Genomic DNA, 15101 nt, shown 5'->3' on the forward strand with positions numbered 1-15101 from the left:
TATATAAAATTAAATAAATATACACATGTATCCTACATGCCATAATACAGGTAGGATACAAAATTGTCATGTAGTACAAATGCGTTTATTATTTAATTTTGTATAAGTTTAAGTATCTATTTGTTCACACACAAAGTTAAAGGTTATAATTTTCAGCTGAAGTCAAGTTAAGAGTCATGTTTATGAATTATGCTTATTTAGTATAAGAAAACTTTTATTTTTATTGCTTCAAATATCTGGTGTTTGAAATTCACTATTTCGATCAATTCAACTTTACATTCAAAGAATATTTGCTATAAAGGTTTTAGTGCTCCTTATCAAAAGAAAATTCTATTTCCTAAATCCGTACTTAAAAATCTCTGGTTAAGAATGAATATAACCTTTACCATTCCATTACAATTTTTTTTTGGTTTGGTATTATTAGATAAATTAATGGCATTAGTTTAAGCACTTGAAGACCAATGAAACATTTCCTTAATTTCCTCAAAAAACAGTTACAATTTCCTCCTTTTAAATTCACATTTACAACTTTTTTAATCACCAAATTAACAAAGAAAATCAATCAAACTCCCTCCCCAACCATTTAAAAAAAAAAAAATTAACATAAAATGGACAGAACAAGAAGATCAATTCTTGTATTTTCTGTCCTAATATTCTTGGTTTGTTCTTCTATTCTTGTTCAGGCCCAAACACAAAAGCCCAATTTTAAGGTGGCAGGCCCAAATCCAACAAAAGCCCATGTAGAATCAAGGCCCACACAAGAAGAAGTAGAAGTAAACCATGAAAATGATGATGTTGGGGTTGATGCTCTTAAAGATTTCTATGAGACTGAACAATTTTCTACAGAATTTGTTGCTGGTCACTAATTAAATGGCGAAATCATCAATTTCGTTAAGAATATCTGAGTTTATATATATATATATATTTTTATAATTAAAATAAATCTCGAGCAATGTTTTTTTATGTATATAATATTATTGTCTGATAATGAATGTTCAATTCAGATGCGGCGCAATAGAATTAATTGCCTAAAGTCAATTTAGTGGAGAGTGTTATCTTTTATGCTCAATATTTATAAAAGAAAAATTAACTTATAAATTTATTATAAATAAAAATTGGACTTCATCATCCGTTTATTAGAAATTTTGTGTTCGAGCTTCAGTAATTTTCTTACTTTGCACTTGTGTGTCATGAAATCAAATTACATCAAAAAAAAATATTGGAAGAAGTTTTAAGAAGCTCCTTGAAATAGTTAAACTTGAATAATGCATATAATTTTCTAGTTGAAGCTATATATAAGACTTGATTTTATATATATATATATATATATATATATATATATATATATATATAATGTTTCTCTTTTTAAAGAGTAATTGATTTGGTAGTTTATGCCAGAACATTATTGATAAAGTATTTTTATTTTTAACGAGATTTCGTCCTAATGATTGTTGCAGAGAATATAAAATATGAATAGAAAAAAAAAAAAGGTAACTGTTCTTGATAGTGTATGTCACGTACTAAAAAAAGAATTCAACAAAATAAGATCGATGAATATAAAATCCATGAAAATGTAAATTTTACACAAATTTTATAGTGTTAAGAGTCCTACTCTTTTTCAAATTATAATAATTCCTTAAAATTTAAGGACTTCGGATATATTATTCAACGTTCCAATCATATCGTGATTTCGAATACATCATTCATCATTTCGATACATCACGTTTTGATTTTAGATATATTACTCAACGATTTCAAATATATCATTCATCATTTCGATACATCACGTTTCGATTTTAGATATATCACTCAACGACCGATACAACGCATCTCGATACATCCTCTAAGAGTGATGTATTCGAAAATAAGAGAAAGTAGAGATTTTTGTGATTTTAATATAGTTACACATATTGACTGCTCAATAGAATATATGATCTAAATCTAAATTTAAAACGAAAATTCAATCGAATGTATGGCTTAAAGTCAAATCTAAAACCAAAATTTAGAAAAGAGAGTTACATTTATTTATCCTATATATATATATATTTTTTTTTTCTCATATTTTTTTAAAAAAATACTCTAATTCGTTAAAATTTGCTAATAATTAAATTTTCTTACTCAATTGACAATATAACATTTTCTTGTAATATTTTGTAAGATAAGAATAGATATATATAAATTGTTGTAGATTACGTAATAACATAATTGTTGAATTCTCTTTTATTGATTATAGTTTTATGAACTTTTTCCATAAAACAATTGTAGTATAAATAATCCAAATTATTCTAAAATTGTATAAAAATAAAATTAAAATTCTACTACATGGAATATGCTAATTAGAGTACTATTTTCTTTATTTATATAATATTTCATAATACTTTTAACTACAAAAACTAATATTATAGTGATTAGAAGACATTCATAGTTAATCAATATTTTTAAAATTTATTTATTTCATACCCTAATCCGTTTGAGATCGAAATATTTAGAAACATCTCAAAAGAATTGAAGTATTAAAATATAATTTATTCAAATTGAAGTAAACTAGACAATTATAGAAATAGAAGTACTATTGTTTCAATTTCCTATAAGGATGTATGTATGTACAAGGAAATGGTCAATTTCAAAATGTGATTTACAACACAGGAAAATGCCCAAATACCACATAAAGAACTGTCTTCATCCTTTATTAGTTTTTTCACAAACAAATGCATCAATTTTACATATAGTACAAAGTCCTCTAGGCAATTGAGGCTTCAAGGGAAGACTTGGCAAGCCACAATAATCCTGGATCATTCCTTTTGAGGACCAAATAAGCTTCTGTTCTACCAGTATCGTCGATAATAGCGTCTTCATTGAATCCAATCACAGACAGGATCTCCATTGCAGCTGCAACCACAGAGGAGGACAAAGGTTGTTGAGTATTTACAGCTAAAGATGCTCAACAAGCATGCAAAGGTAAGGAGAAGAAGCACCGAATGATCGAGAAGCATATAACTTCAACTAGTACTAGTAAAGTTCACGTCAAAAGATAAACGATGTTCAATAATGATGTTGATACATTTCCTTTGAGTTGCATGTTTCATGGGATCACCAAATACATTTTGAACCTCTGCAAATAACATCTATAACGAGTACCACCATGCCAATACTTCCTCTAAATAGATATCAAAATGATACCAAACCTAGCCTTGGTCAGTTAAACTAGCTTGATTTAAGACGGGAGATCACAGAGTATCGATTCAAAGCTGGACAAAGGGTTTCTCAATGCAGAGAAAATTTATCTATGTTGGATTAGTAACAGTGCTGAAAGCTCTCTGAAGGTAACATGAAAGTAGGGGATGGGAAAGAGAACTGTCGGGGAAGGAATCTCGCAGAAGGGAAATAAGTTGCAATAGATAGTGTAGAAGAACATGTACCTGAATAATTCACCACATCCCTTTGGATTAGAGGATTAGCCTGCAACATCCACCAATTAATTGTGATGAACAAATTAAGAGAAATCTAGACAAAACTAAATCAAGACCATCATAATAAATTCCACACCTTCCGCAGCTTTCTGAATTTCACTTCATTTGGGTGTTCAATTGCATTCCTACGAAACAGTAGCGTTGCTAACTTAAATCCAAAGCTCATGAATGACAAAAAAAAATTCCAAATCTAAATGGCAGATGCATGTTCGACATACCTTATGATTTTCAATATAGTTTGCACTACCCTAGAGACCTCAGAGGGAGTAGCTTGAGATCTCAATGCACCTATTGCTTTCTGCAGTCGACTGCAAATGATGGCAACAGGATCTTGTATCCTCTGCAATTCCTGGTCATCTGGATCAGGCTCATCAATCACTATACTAGAGACCCCATCTGGTATTATATCCTTATCATTAGTACATGGCTCTATCAGATTAGTACCTTCAGGAAAATCATCTTGGTTGGTGTGTGTAAAAGATCCTCTCTCTTCCTCATTTACATGCTGCCCCAAAGAAACATTGCTATTTTGACCATCTGTTACTTTCTTTTCGATCCCCATAGCGCACTCATCAGGATCAGGTTCAAAAGAAGTAGGAGTTGCTGTATTGTGTTTTTCTGCAGAGCAATCATCCAGGTCAGGTTCTTCACTTAATTTAGCTTCCATAGGAGGCGGAAGACTTCTCATCTTATTATCATCAGAATCAAGGTCCATACGAGGCTCATCTTTCACAGGAGAGCCAGTCTCGCAATCATCAGGATCAGGTTCTGATTTTCTTTGATCATCAGATGGGACATCAACACTAACTACCTTCACACCATTTAGTTGGTTTTCCACTAGAACATCTACATGATTGGATTGCACCGAGTCACCAGCATTAGAGGCCTGACGCATTTCAGTTGCTTCTGAGGGGTTGGTGGATGCCTGTGCTAAACGGCTGTAGGCAGCAACCACTGAAGATGCTCGAGCATTGAAAACTGAAGTTTGTCCTCCAAGTTTATGTGATAACCCAATTATATTATTGCTGTCCTCATCGTCTTCATAGTGTTGCAAACTGTGACCACTCAAACTATGACCTCTTGATTTAGTCCAGTCCAACTTATCAGCTTCTTCATTAAGCTGCAAGAGAGATCTATTCTTAATAACTCTGCACATTTAACAAGAATATTGCAAAGATGAACAGAACTAATCGAGTTTTAGCGGCTCAAAAAGGACCGCCCCAGTCTTTAGATTAAACATTTGTTGAATAAGGAAGCAACGAACAGAAAAAGAGACTAATAACCTTTTACCTGCTTAAGCAGAGTATAGAAGTTCACGTCATGTTCAGAATGTACCATGTGTGACTGAAAAAGGAAACAATATAAGTTAGAGGCACATCAGAATTCATCATGAAACTCAAAAGCACGATCTTAGATTTTCAAATATTTTTAAGTTGGACAACAAAGAGTGAGACAGGACCACCCACAAGTTCATGCAAGAGTGTCTTCTTGATGCTATCATACTTCCTAAAACCCTTGAGGTCGTCTGTACGAAGACGTAGTGATATCTCCTCGCCGTGATTCTGAATATGATCAACAGAAAATTATCAAGATAATTTTAAATGGTAACCTGAAAAAATTATCATCTCAGAAAATCAAAAAGTAATACTCCCTCTGTCCCATTTTATGTGACACCCTTTCCTTTTTAGTCCATCCCAAAAGAATGTCCCCTTACTATAATTAGAAACAATTTAACTTTAAAGTTTCCCTTTTACCTTAATGAAATGAATCTCAACCATACAAATATATAAGGATTTTTTTAGACCACAAATCTCAAAAGTCTTACTTTTTTCTTAAACACCGTGCCTAGTCAAAGGATGTCACATAAAATGAGACGGAGAAAGAAAGGGTTTGCTCACCTTATTGAAGCCAAGAATGCATTCAGGACTAACACCAACATAGCCTTCTGGTGCCATCTCTGTCATGATTCCTACGCGCCAGCGATGCTTCAAGAAGTCCAATGAACGATAGTTTACCACAACTGATAGCCGATATCAACAAAGTAATTATATATAATTAAGCTGAGATATGAAAATCTTGCTAGGCTTACCTTATTCATGATTGCAACAATTCCTGGATCAGCAGCAAGCTTGTGCATTAGTTTTAAAGCTTTTGAAGCAGGAGGATTCAACTGAAACCAAAGTGAAGACTACATAAATTGATCGTCAAATAAACGAGAAAATGACATAGATAGTCCCTAAACTATGTGAGTAGGTCTAAAATGATCCCTTAACTATACACTTAACGGATTTAGTCCTTTAACTATTCAAAAACTTATCAATTTTGGTCTCTTTACTACACACTTACCGATTTTAGTCCCTTAACTATAAACTTACCAATTTTAGTCCTTTAAGTATTCAAAAACTTATAAAGTTTGGTCTTTGTCCATTTTTTAAATACAAATAGTTTAGGTTTATATTAACGGAATTCATGCATCAAAAAAGCAACTTGTTTTTTAAATTAACCTTATGCGAAGAACCTTAACCTCACGATTTAAAATAAAATTCATGAGGAAAGAAAATACAAGTCATAATTTTGTTTACGGAGGATAAAACGAAGCATATTATTGCTACTAATGACTTGAATATGCAAAACTTTATTATAAAAAGAAAAAAATCATTACTCGTTAAATCCAAAGTTTGTACTCCAACTACTTCTTCATTGAACGAAATTTGTTTAGTTTTTCAAAAATTGAAATTTATAAAATAGCAGATTTGCAATTTTTTTGATTTTTTAAAAATAAATCAATTTTATTTTTCTATTCATTTTATTTTAGAGGGGATATGTCAATATATATTTTTGCATGTAATCCACAAAGACTAGAAACATTATTTTACTCATTCATCCGACTGCATTTAACTATAGAGAATGATAGTAGTAACATTTTCCCAAAGTTGGCTATACCTCTATACCAGGAAGGTGGAGAGTCCGAAAATCACCAAAGACATAAGGCCCTTGTGGAAGTTTTAGTGAACTTTGAAGCCCATTTGAGATTCTTCGTCTCGATCTCTTTTCCTCTTCATTAAAACCCACAATCCTGAGGTCTGCCTTTGCACTCTGTAAAATGTCATCTACTTCATCGTTGGGCACTCCTAACATCCTAATAGACTTACCCTGAAACAGAAAATATTTATTCAGCTGTATATATAATGTTAACAAAGAAGTAGAAGATGTATTTCAGAATGCAAGTGCACTCAAACCTTCTAAACTGCTAAAATGTATTTTTCACGACATGCCTTTGGCAAAACTAACTTAGGGGCTACAACTCCTTCAATTCAGTTTCTGAAGCCGAATCCTAATTCCAAGGGTGGGAAATATTACATGATTTTACAATATTTATCAAGCTAACTCCCTAAAAATAAAGCGTCATGTTGAAATGTTTTAGCAGAACAATCAGCAATAGCGTATAAAAACAAAAGGACAAACAAATCCATCAAAACAAAGACTAAAAGAGCAAAATTTCATAAGCCCTGTCCAAAATTCAAGCAGATAGCAAGTCCAACAGTTAGTTAAGTTAATTCACGAACTAGAGCATAAACTGATAAATAAAAACCTCAAGAATGGATGCTGCCTCCAATTTCAGGTAGGAGTGCTCTTCAGAGAAAGGATACAAGAGTCTTGAACTTTTATTAGTAGGCACAATGAGGCGCATTGTATCATCTCTAACGTTGGTGAGATTCAGCAATTCATCCCCCAGTGATTTGAGAGTAGCAGCTGGATCCATCTCCAGACTAAACTTCGTTCCTCTCCAAATAACAGATAATCGACATGTCTCCTGTTGCTGCATGGATTTCTTTATCTAATAATAGCAAACAAATAAGCCATCATCAAACACAAAAATTTTAGCAAGTCTTAAATAAGAGAACACAAGTATCAACCAATTAGTTTTTCTTTTAAACTATCTCTCTTTTGATGAATTGCATTCTGAGCCACAAACAGTATGTAGAATTCTATCTACAGAAGCTCGATGAAGGCTGTGTTTTATTTGGCATGTAAACTAAAATCTAGTCAGCTAAAGATAATCATGAGGAATGAAGGTAGTTCAACGAAATGCATTTCTAGAAACCTCTCTTAATAATGCTTCAGAACACCAAAATCCAGGTTCCATAATGACCTTAGTTCAAGTTATCCGCTGAGCTTTTTTTTTAATTGATAAGTAAACGTTCCTATTAAACTTGTGCCAAGCTGGTACAGAAGAAAATACAATACAATACTACAACATTTCCACCAGTCATAATACATGTCCCCTAAAAGGTAAAGAAAAATCCCAATACCGATCCGTCCTACCTTGAGTACTGCTATAACAACTTCTGTCGGGAAAAACTGAAAATCAACGGCTCAAGGAGCCTTCCTAACAATATGGTCAAGTGAAAATTCAGTTTTCTACATCAAGAAACTTCAGCACACATCTCTTTGATCTCCGGATGGAAAAAAGTTATAAGATAGTATTGTGTTAAAGTTGAGACTCAGATCACCTAGAATTATGGAACCCCTAATTTGGTTTAGGAGAGAACTATTAAGAGGATTCATATAGTCGATACCAACCAGATATGGGGTCAAAACGTAGCTGATTGATAGATTTCTCCAGTGAACGTGGGTAATCCTATTCATGTAAATTGGCAGTATGAAGAAGTCACTTTTATCCCTCCCTTAATAAATCTGTAATACTTAAATAAAATTTCCGTCTCGTTAAACAAGTTATCTCCTTCAATCCTTTAAACATCCACACGCTACTATCTGTTGCAAACACCTAAAAAAATTACTTTTTTTTAGCAGCAACCATTTCTAAGCTAAAATATCAAATATTAAACTGAAAAAACACCTAATAGATAACATTGTAGTTATCAATCATCATCAACTACAGCTCAACCTCAAAACTAGTACAACTTAATACTTGAATCGACTATATGAATCCTCACTATTCCACTTTATTTTCAGTATACATAAGTATTATTCATCAAAATTTAATTTTTTTTTCATATTCCTCATCAAACTAACCAAATTCTCCTCCTCTATCAAGCTTGGACCAATTTTCATTTTTCACAAAAGTTGTATTTGGTCTATACCTTGCACACCTCGACTAATTATAGCTACCTACTAAATTTATCTCTATCTACAAAGCTTAAACAGATGAAAAACAAATCATCAAATATTTTTGACTATACACTGAAATTTGAACCTGAGATCTCGTGATTCTCCGGCTACTTGTAGCTCAATTAAAGCCGATAACTAAGTATTTCGCATCCAAACAACACGCAATCAATCGGAATAAACCTCGAAAGTTCGAAACGCAGAGCAAATTTGTTCCAAAAAATTACTAACTGCAAAATTACATTAAAAAAATGAGAAAATTGAAAATTCTTACCTTTTCTGATTCGAGAGATTGATGATGATCGATGATCGACGATCTATGAGAATAATTAATTGCAAAATTCGCAAAAATGAGTTTTTTTTTTCAAATTTGGGGAAAAAATGAAGATGTGAAGAACAAGGGAGCGGTGCAATTTAGAAATTTATGCAGGATGGATTTTAACATGAGCGGTGTGCGTTCGTTTTGGTACGTAAGTGCTGGCGTAAATTCACGCGCGAAAGATCTAGAAGTTACGGCTGACCAATTGGGTGAGTGAAACTGCGGGTTCGAGCCCCGTTAATCTCGATGTAAAAGATTGTTCTTTTTCGTACGTTGCGTATTATTCACCGATTTAATTAGAGAGTGATTTATTCCTCAAATTTTAATCTCAATCAACTTAAATATTTTACACCGAGTGAGAAGAAAAGATTATTGAAGACCATCAAAAATTTTTATGAACGTGAATGATAAGCTATGTTGCTCGAACATTTCAAAAATATTAACGAATAAATATTTGATTTTTTTTTTTTTGTATGTTAGATCCATTAGTAATAGTGATATCTATTGTGTACCCTTTTCAAAGATCCACAATTATTACATCTACCGGTATCTATAAATATCAACCTATAGCAATCAATTTCACCCCCAAATTTAGCCTAAATTCTATTGCGATGCTTCACTCACAAACACACTGGACAAAATCCAGAAAAAACCCAGTTTAAATCTTGAATTTTACTTGTTGATTCTGTGATTTGATCAAATTATGAGGAAGAGGGAGAGGGAAAATCCATGTGGTGTTTGTGGGCATTATCACAAATATGAAGAAGGCGAAGTTTGTGGGATCTGTGGACATCGAATGCCTGATGTATCTGAAAAGGGTTCTTCAATTCATGTCAGTGCGTTTCCTTCGGAGATCTTGCCGGAGTTTCTTTTTCTAGGGAGTTATGATAATGCTTCTCGAGCTGAGCTTCTCAAAACCATCGGAATTTCTCGGATTCTCAATGTTTGTAGCCTTTTCCCTCTAATTTTATTTGTTTGTTTATTACTCGTTTCGTTTCAATTTGTTTGTCCTATTTTGATTTGACTCGGAATTGATTGAGTTGCTTTTGGAGTGAAATGGAACTAATATTGAGCTGAATGAATGAAGAAGGTTCATATAAAAAGCCTAAGTTATTTGTGGTTTGAGTGGAGATGGAGCTAGGATTTTCAGTTTATGGGTTGTGGATTCTAAAAAAAAATTGAGCTTTTAGACAAATTATTTATTCTTGATTCAAATGATCCCTTGGTAACTCGAACTCACAACTTTAAAGTTGAAAGTGAGGAGTGCTCACTATCCGAGCAACTCCCTCTTGTCACGAGGATTTATCTCTGCTTTGTCGCATGTTAAAGTATGGTTTTTTGGTCCATAACTTTTTTTTAAAAAAAAATTGGGGGTAAGGGAAGGAGAAATGTGTAAGGGGATTACAAGGTGGGGAATTGAACCTCACCAATAAGATGAAAATGTAGGTAGCAACCAATTGAGATACTAAGATTCCTCTTTTGGTCCATAATTAATGAAATGAAAGGTACGGATAACCTAAATCGATTAACATATAGTTCAAAGTTTCTATTTATATCCATCGAGTAATACTTATTGGTTACCCCTCCAAAATCCACTATTATTACTTATACCAGCATCTAGCAGCCTATAGAAGTCAATTTCATGTGTGGTTTCCGATCTATTGCATACCAAAGAGGATTTTACCCTGTGCGCACCCAAAGGATAACATTAATGCTAATGTACACTCATCCTTAAATGAAGTACCAACTAGTTTTTAGTGTCAATAAAATTTGTCCCTGATCTACTCACTCAGATATCAGACACAGTTACCTATTGAAGAAAATGCTAAAATTGCAGAAAATAATCAATCATTTATCTGTTAGGTAAGCATAGATACATTTTGAATACCAACCTTTTCTCTAGGAAAGGAAAGACGGATATTTCTCTTTGCCATCTTATATTGTTTTCACTTTTTAAAAAAAGAAACATTAATATTTGACTCTTAGCCAGAAAAGGAAGGATGGAAATGTGAGAGCGACATGGAAGCAACTTATGATACTTATCTAGAATAAGAAAAACAAGAAATGAAGGAATCAACCAGCTTATGGCTACATTGAATTTGATATCGTGGTCAAGTGATTGGTATTTGGAATTCAACTTCATGTATTTCCCCTATTTATTTGAAATGATAAGCCCAACACCAATTTCCAGACTAGGAACCCAACATGGCTTTTCTTCACTTCATTTTTTAGTGACTCGAACCCCTATATCGTGGTTGGAGGGCCCTTATATCTTGGCAGTCTCTCCATTGTCATTATTGATTGGGGGTGTTGATTATCTATCAAGCACTAAAAGTTAATAAAGGAGATGGTGACATTTGTAGTTCCATCTTATTTTACATATGATGGGTGTTCAGGGTCAACCTGTCGTACCTCGATTATTCAACCGAGTACCTGCTTTCTCCCTCCAGTCAAAATACCAGGTAATTGTCTCACTAAGGTTAAGCATATACGAGGGAATCAATTAGCTTTTTATCTCTGCTGAATCCAAACCTGTTCACACCCTGGGTACAAAGTTCACAAATCTTTAGGGGAAACTTAGCAGTGGACTAATGTATCCTATAACAAGTAGGATCTAATCAGGATTGTTTATATTCTCAACTGAGTTGAACTATGATCCATTAGCTATACAATGCAATACATTGTTCTTTAAGATTATATCCTTAGATATTCAGCTAGATGATACTCTAGTCTCTACTTTTGTGGAAAGCATGTACAGCGGGGGCTTTGCCCCTATAACTTTGATCTAATCTTTACCTTGTCAAAAAAGTTCTTCTAGATTAATGATACTGTATAGAATGGAAGGAACAAAGAATAGTAATTAGTAACACAAGAAGTAACATGGTAGAGGGATAGAGCTATGCAATAAGAGCATTTAAGTTTTTCAAGGTAAGTGAGAGTGGTCTCAGTAACAACATTCATTTCTTTTCTTTCTATATCCATTTGTATGGTATTTTGCCTCATTCGAATGAACTTGGATAAACAAACTACATATATGTACTTTTGGCTCCATATAACCATAGTGGACAGTGGACACAACATATTTTTCTGTTGCATCATGTTGGATGGTTTTATTTTTTCTTTCTGGTGCTTCAGAAATTATTGAATGACACTTCAGTGTGTTCTATGTGGCCCATGTTCTTGATTGTTGATAACTGGGTATTCACTTGTATATTTTTTCTATGTGCAGACAGTACCTGCTTGTCAGAATCTTTATAAAAATTCCTTTACTTATCACTGCCTACAAGATGAGCAAAATTTGGCTTTTGATGATGCTATCCAATTTCTAGGTGAGTAACATTCTCTTTACTTTGTTTTACCTAATACCTTTAAGCTTGATTAAGAGATCCATGAAACCTTTCTCTCTGCATAGTTCTTTACTACGGTCAACTATTTGCTGCTACAATGCTTTAAAGGTACCTAGTTGATTGAACAATATAGAATGAAGATTGAATTATGTGAATAGACTAATAATCTATAGATCAACTATGCGTCAATACCAAACAAGTGGTGGTCATTTTATGTTTTCATCCACTGCTTTGTCTCTTTTGTTCACCTTCCATCTGCCTCTGAATGTACATATTGTTGAAGATATTATTGAGTAATTAAAAGTGTTTTCTCTCTAGCAGCTTAGGCTTTTACATGAGATAGTCGCACAACTTAAACGTGGTGTCCGAGCAGGCAAAGGTACTGAGTTTGAGTCTCACCATCACCCATTATAAAAACGGAATTTCTAAGTGTTTGTCCCATGAAAAAGAATTAAGTCCGGACGTAAGGAGACACGTTGAGAAGCGTGCTCTCTAAGAACTTGAGCTTTTAGATTAGATTACCGCACAACCTCATCACAAATAATGTAGCGAGTAAAACATGTATATACTAGGTGTAATTAACTACCTGGACTCTTGTCATCTTTATTTGGAGATTCAATGGTAGCTATTTTTAGTCGACTGTTAAGCCATCTAGTAGATGGTTGTTACAGATTTGTTCCCCTCATGTTCGCCTGGAAAGACAACTTTTTTTTTTAAAAAAAAATAATGGAAGAACAATATAGTAAGTTTTACTCTATACATGTATTGTTACATGCATTTTATATCTTTAAGTCAACACTCCGTTTACATGTCTCTTGCTGTTGCGAAGGAAAGTCATTACTAAAGAGGATACCATCGGGCATGGACATTGATTGCTACAGTTGAAAATCATGCTTATGACCTCAAGCTTGTTCTCAGTGATTTCTCATGTTCTGTGGGATGCTGACTAATCTTAGAATATTTCTTTTGTGCAGAACAATGTGAAAAGGATAGGGCTCGTGTTCTTGTGCACTGCATGTTAGGTAAAAACAGGTAGGAGTTGATTATCAATTTTGCACCTAAACCTTTTTACAGTTTCCCTTAACTATTCTTTCTTTCGTGTTTGTGCTTTATCCTGCTCTCCTCCATTCTCTTTGTTCTTCCGCAAGCAGTTTTCCTGAAATAAGGTGTAAATGTGAAACTTGTGTTCTTTTCTTCAGCTTCCTTTCAGGAACTTCGTAACATTTAGTGCTGCTACTCGATATTTTTGGGACTGCCTTTCAACTGATTGTACTTGCAGAAACCAACATTTTAGTCCACTTAAGGTTTTAATGTGTAGAACTCATAGACGTGCTTTTTTGATAGGTCGGCAGCAATTGTAATTGCTTATTTGATGAAAAGTAAAGGGTGGAACCTTGCACAGAGCCTTCAGTGGACGAAAGAGCGAAGACCCTCTGTTGACCTAAATCAAGGTCACACTGCTATCTTTATAAGAATTTCTTCTCCTACTTTCTTCAGTTGAAAATCTATAATATTAAGCTTGTAATTCTACATCTCAGAGAAATGCTAATATTTGAGATGACCAACCCTGGTAGTATGTGTATAGTTGAAGAGGTCGGTTAGTTAATCTTGATTTTCGATACTACTATCATATAAAAAAATAGGGATGGGAAAAAACTGCACAAAATTGCTGCATCATTGGCAGAATAAACTGTGACCATGCTAATAGAGATCACTCATTCTGAGTACTTGCATATTGACTTCTAGATTTAATAGCTCAGAACTAGTTAACCTTTGTGTGAGTGAGTTGCAAGTTTGGCATACATTAGTTACTTAGTAATTTCAGTTGGATTTTTAGTTATTCTGATTACCAGAACTCTGCTAACATTGAGTCACACAGCCTGTCTCGCTTCACTTGGATTTTTACCTGTGGCTTTGCGTCTGTATGAGACTTCTTTTTGTTTATATATGCAGAGGTCTACCAGCAGCTACAGGACTACGAGCAGAAGATCTTTGTGTCACTTCAGAGCAAGCCCAGCCCCGTCATGCTAGCCTTCTCTTCTCCCATGACATCCTTCAACTTTGGCTTCCCAAAGACCGGTGATCATATTCCTGCTCCAGCCTTCAACAATTCTAGTGCTCCTTCAGTTTTCTCCCCTCCTTCTTTTGAAGTTCCTCCACAGGGATTCACTTTTGGAGCTGCTCATAATCAACATACCGCCTCAGAAAACCCTTTGAATGCTAATCCAAATCCAAATGGTAGCGACATTGCCATGGACTTGTGAAAAATCCTCAACTTCAACAAGTATTTTAAGGTTATGCAAGTCGCTGATGCCAATATACCTCGTTTTTCAGAAGGTTGGATGTGAAGTGTGAGAAAATACTTATAAATTACTAGTTGTAGAGTTTGACATGCTCATATCTTAGGGTGCCATCAAAATGGATTTGTCCAGGAAATGCAAGTAACTATTGCCCAATATATATGAAATACTAAGGAATGTTTTCACTTGATCTCTTAGAGAAAATGATCAATATGGTCCTTAATCTATTGAGGTTGTTTTATTTTGGTTCTTAATATATTTTAGGTGATTGAAAATAGTCCTCCATGTATGGAAAAAATGTGTTCAATTCAATCTTTTACCCTAAACTTAACAAATTACCCCATGAATATAACGGTGAATTCCACATAACGATATCTCACTAGTACCAGCAACAACATCATAAACTGTTAATTATGCGGTTAGATGTCATTTGGAACTTGTGTTGGTGGTAAGTAGCAGTATTTCATAAAATTGATCAAGATGCACGCAAGGTGACTCAAATACGATAAAAAGAAGCTAATGCTGTGACACTATA

General features: G+C 33.8%; 2 protein-coding genes across 3 annotated transcripts; one reads left to right on the top strand and one right to left on the bottom strand.

Annotated features, from left to right (window-relative positions):
- Window positions 1-2552: 2552 nt before the first annotated feature.
- LOC107007476 lies at window positions 2553-9145 on the bottom strand. 2 transcript variants are annotated; one of them, XM_015206101.2, is made up of 12 exons: window positions 8875-9056; window positions 7063-7308; window positions 6414-6623; window positions 5560-5640; window positions 5369-5455; window positions 4937-5032; window positions 4761-4814; window positions 3915-4590; window positions 3689-3827; window positions 3547-3595; window positions 3420-3459; window positions 2553-2889 (listed from the first exon to the last, which is right to left on the bottom strand). In XM_015206101.2, the coding sequence occupies exons 2-12, from the start codon at window positions 7294-7296 to the stop codon at window positions 2741-2743; spliced, it is 1815 nt and encodes a 604-aa protein (XP_015061587.1). In that variant the 5' UTR covers window positions 7297-7308; window positions 8875-9056; the 3' UTR covers window positions 2553-2740. The 2 variants fall into 2 exon arrangements, with proteins under 2 accessions (XP_015061587.1, XP_015061586.1); XM_015206100.1 differs by having other exon boundaries at window positions 3689-4590; window positions 8875-9145.
- A 292-nt stretch (window positions 9146-9437) lies between these two features.
- On the top strand, window positions 9438-14832 carry LOC107005339 (protein-tyrosine-phosphatase IBR5-like). Its single transcript, XM_015203905.2, has 5 exons — window positions 9438-9862; window positions 12149-12248; window positions 13241-13298; window positions 13611-13717; window positions 14220-14832. Exons 1-5 carry the CDS (start codon window positions 9623-9625, stop codon window positions 14528-14530), a joined length of 816 nt encoding a protein of 271 aa, XP_015059391.1. The 5' UTR covers window positions 9438-9622; the 3' UTR covers window positions 14531-14832.
- The last annotated feature ends 269 nt before the right edge of the window (window positions 14833-15101 follow it).

This window comes from Solanum pennellii, chromosome 12 (assembly GCF_001406875.1).
Source record: "Solanum pennellii chromosome 12, SPENNV200".
NCBI classification, from domain to species: Eukaryota; Viridiplantae; Streptophyta; class Magnoliopsida; order Solanales; family Solanaceae; genus Solanum; species Solanum pennellii.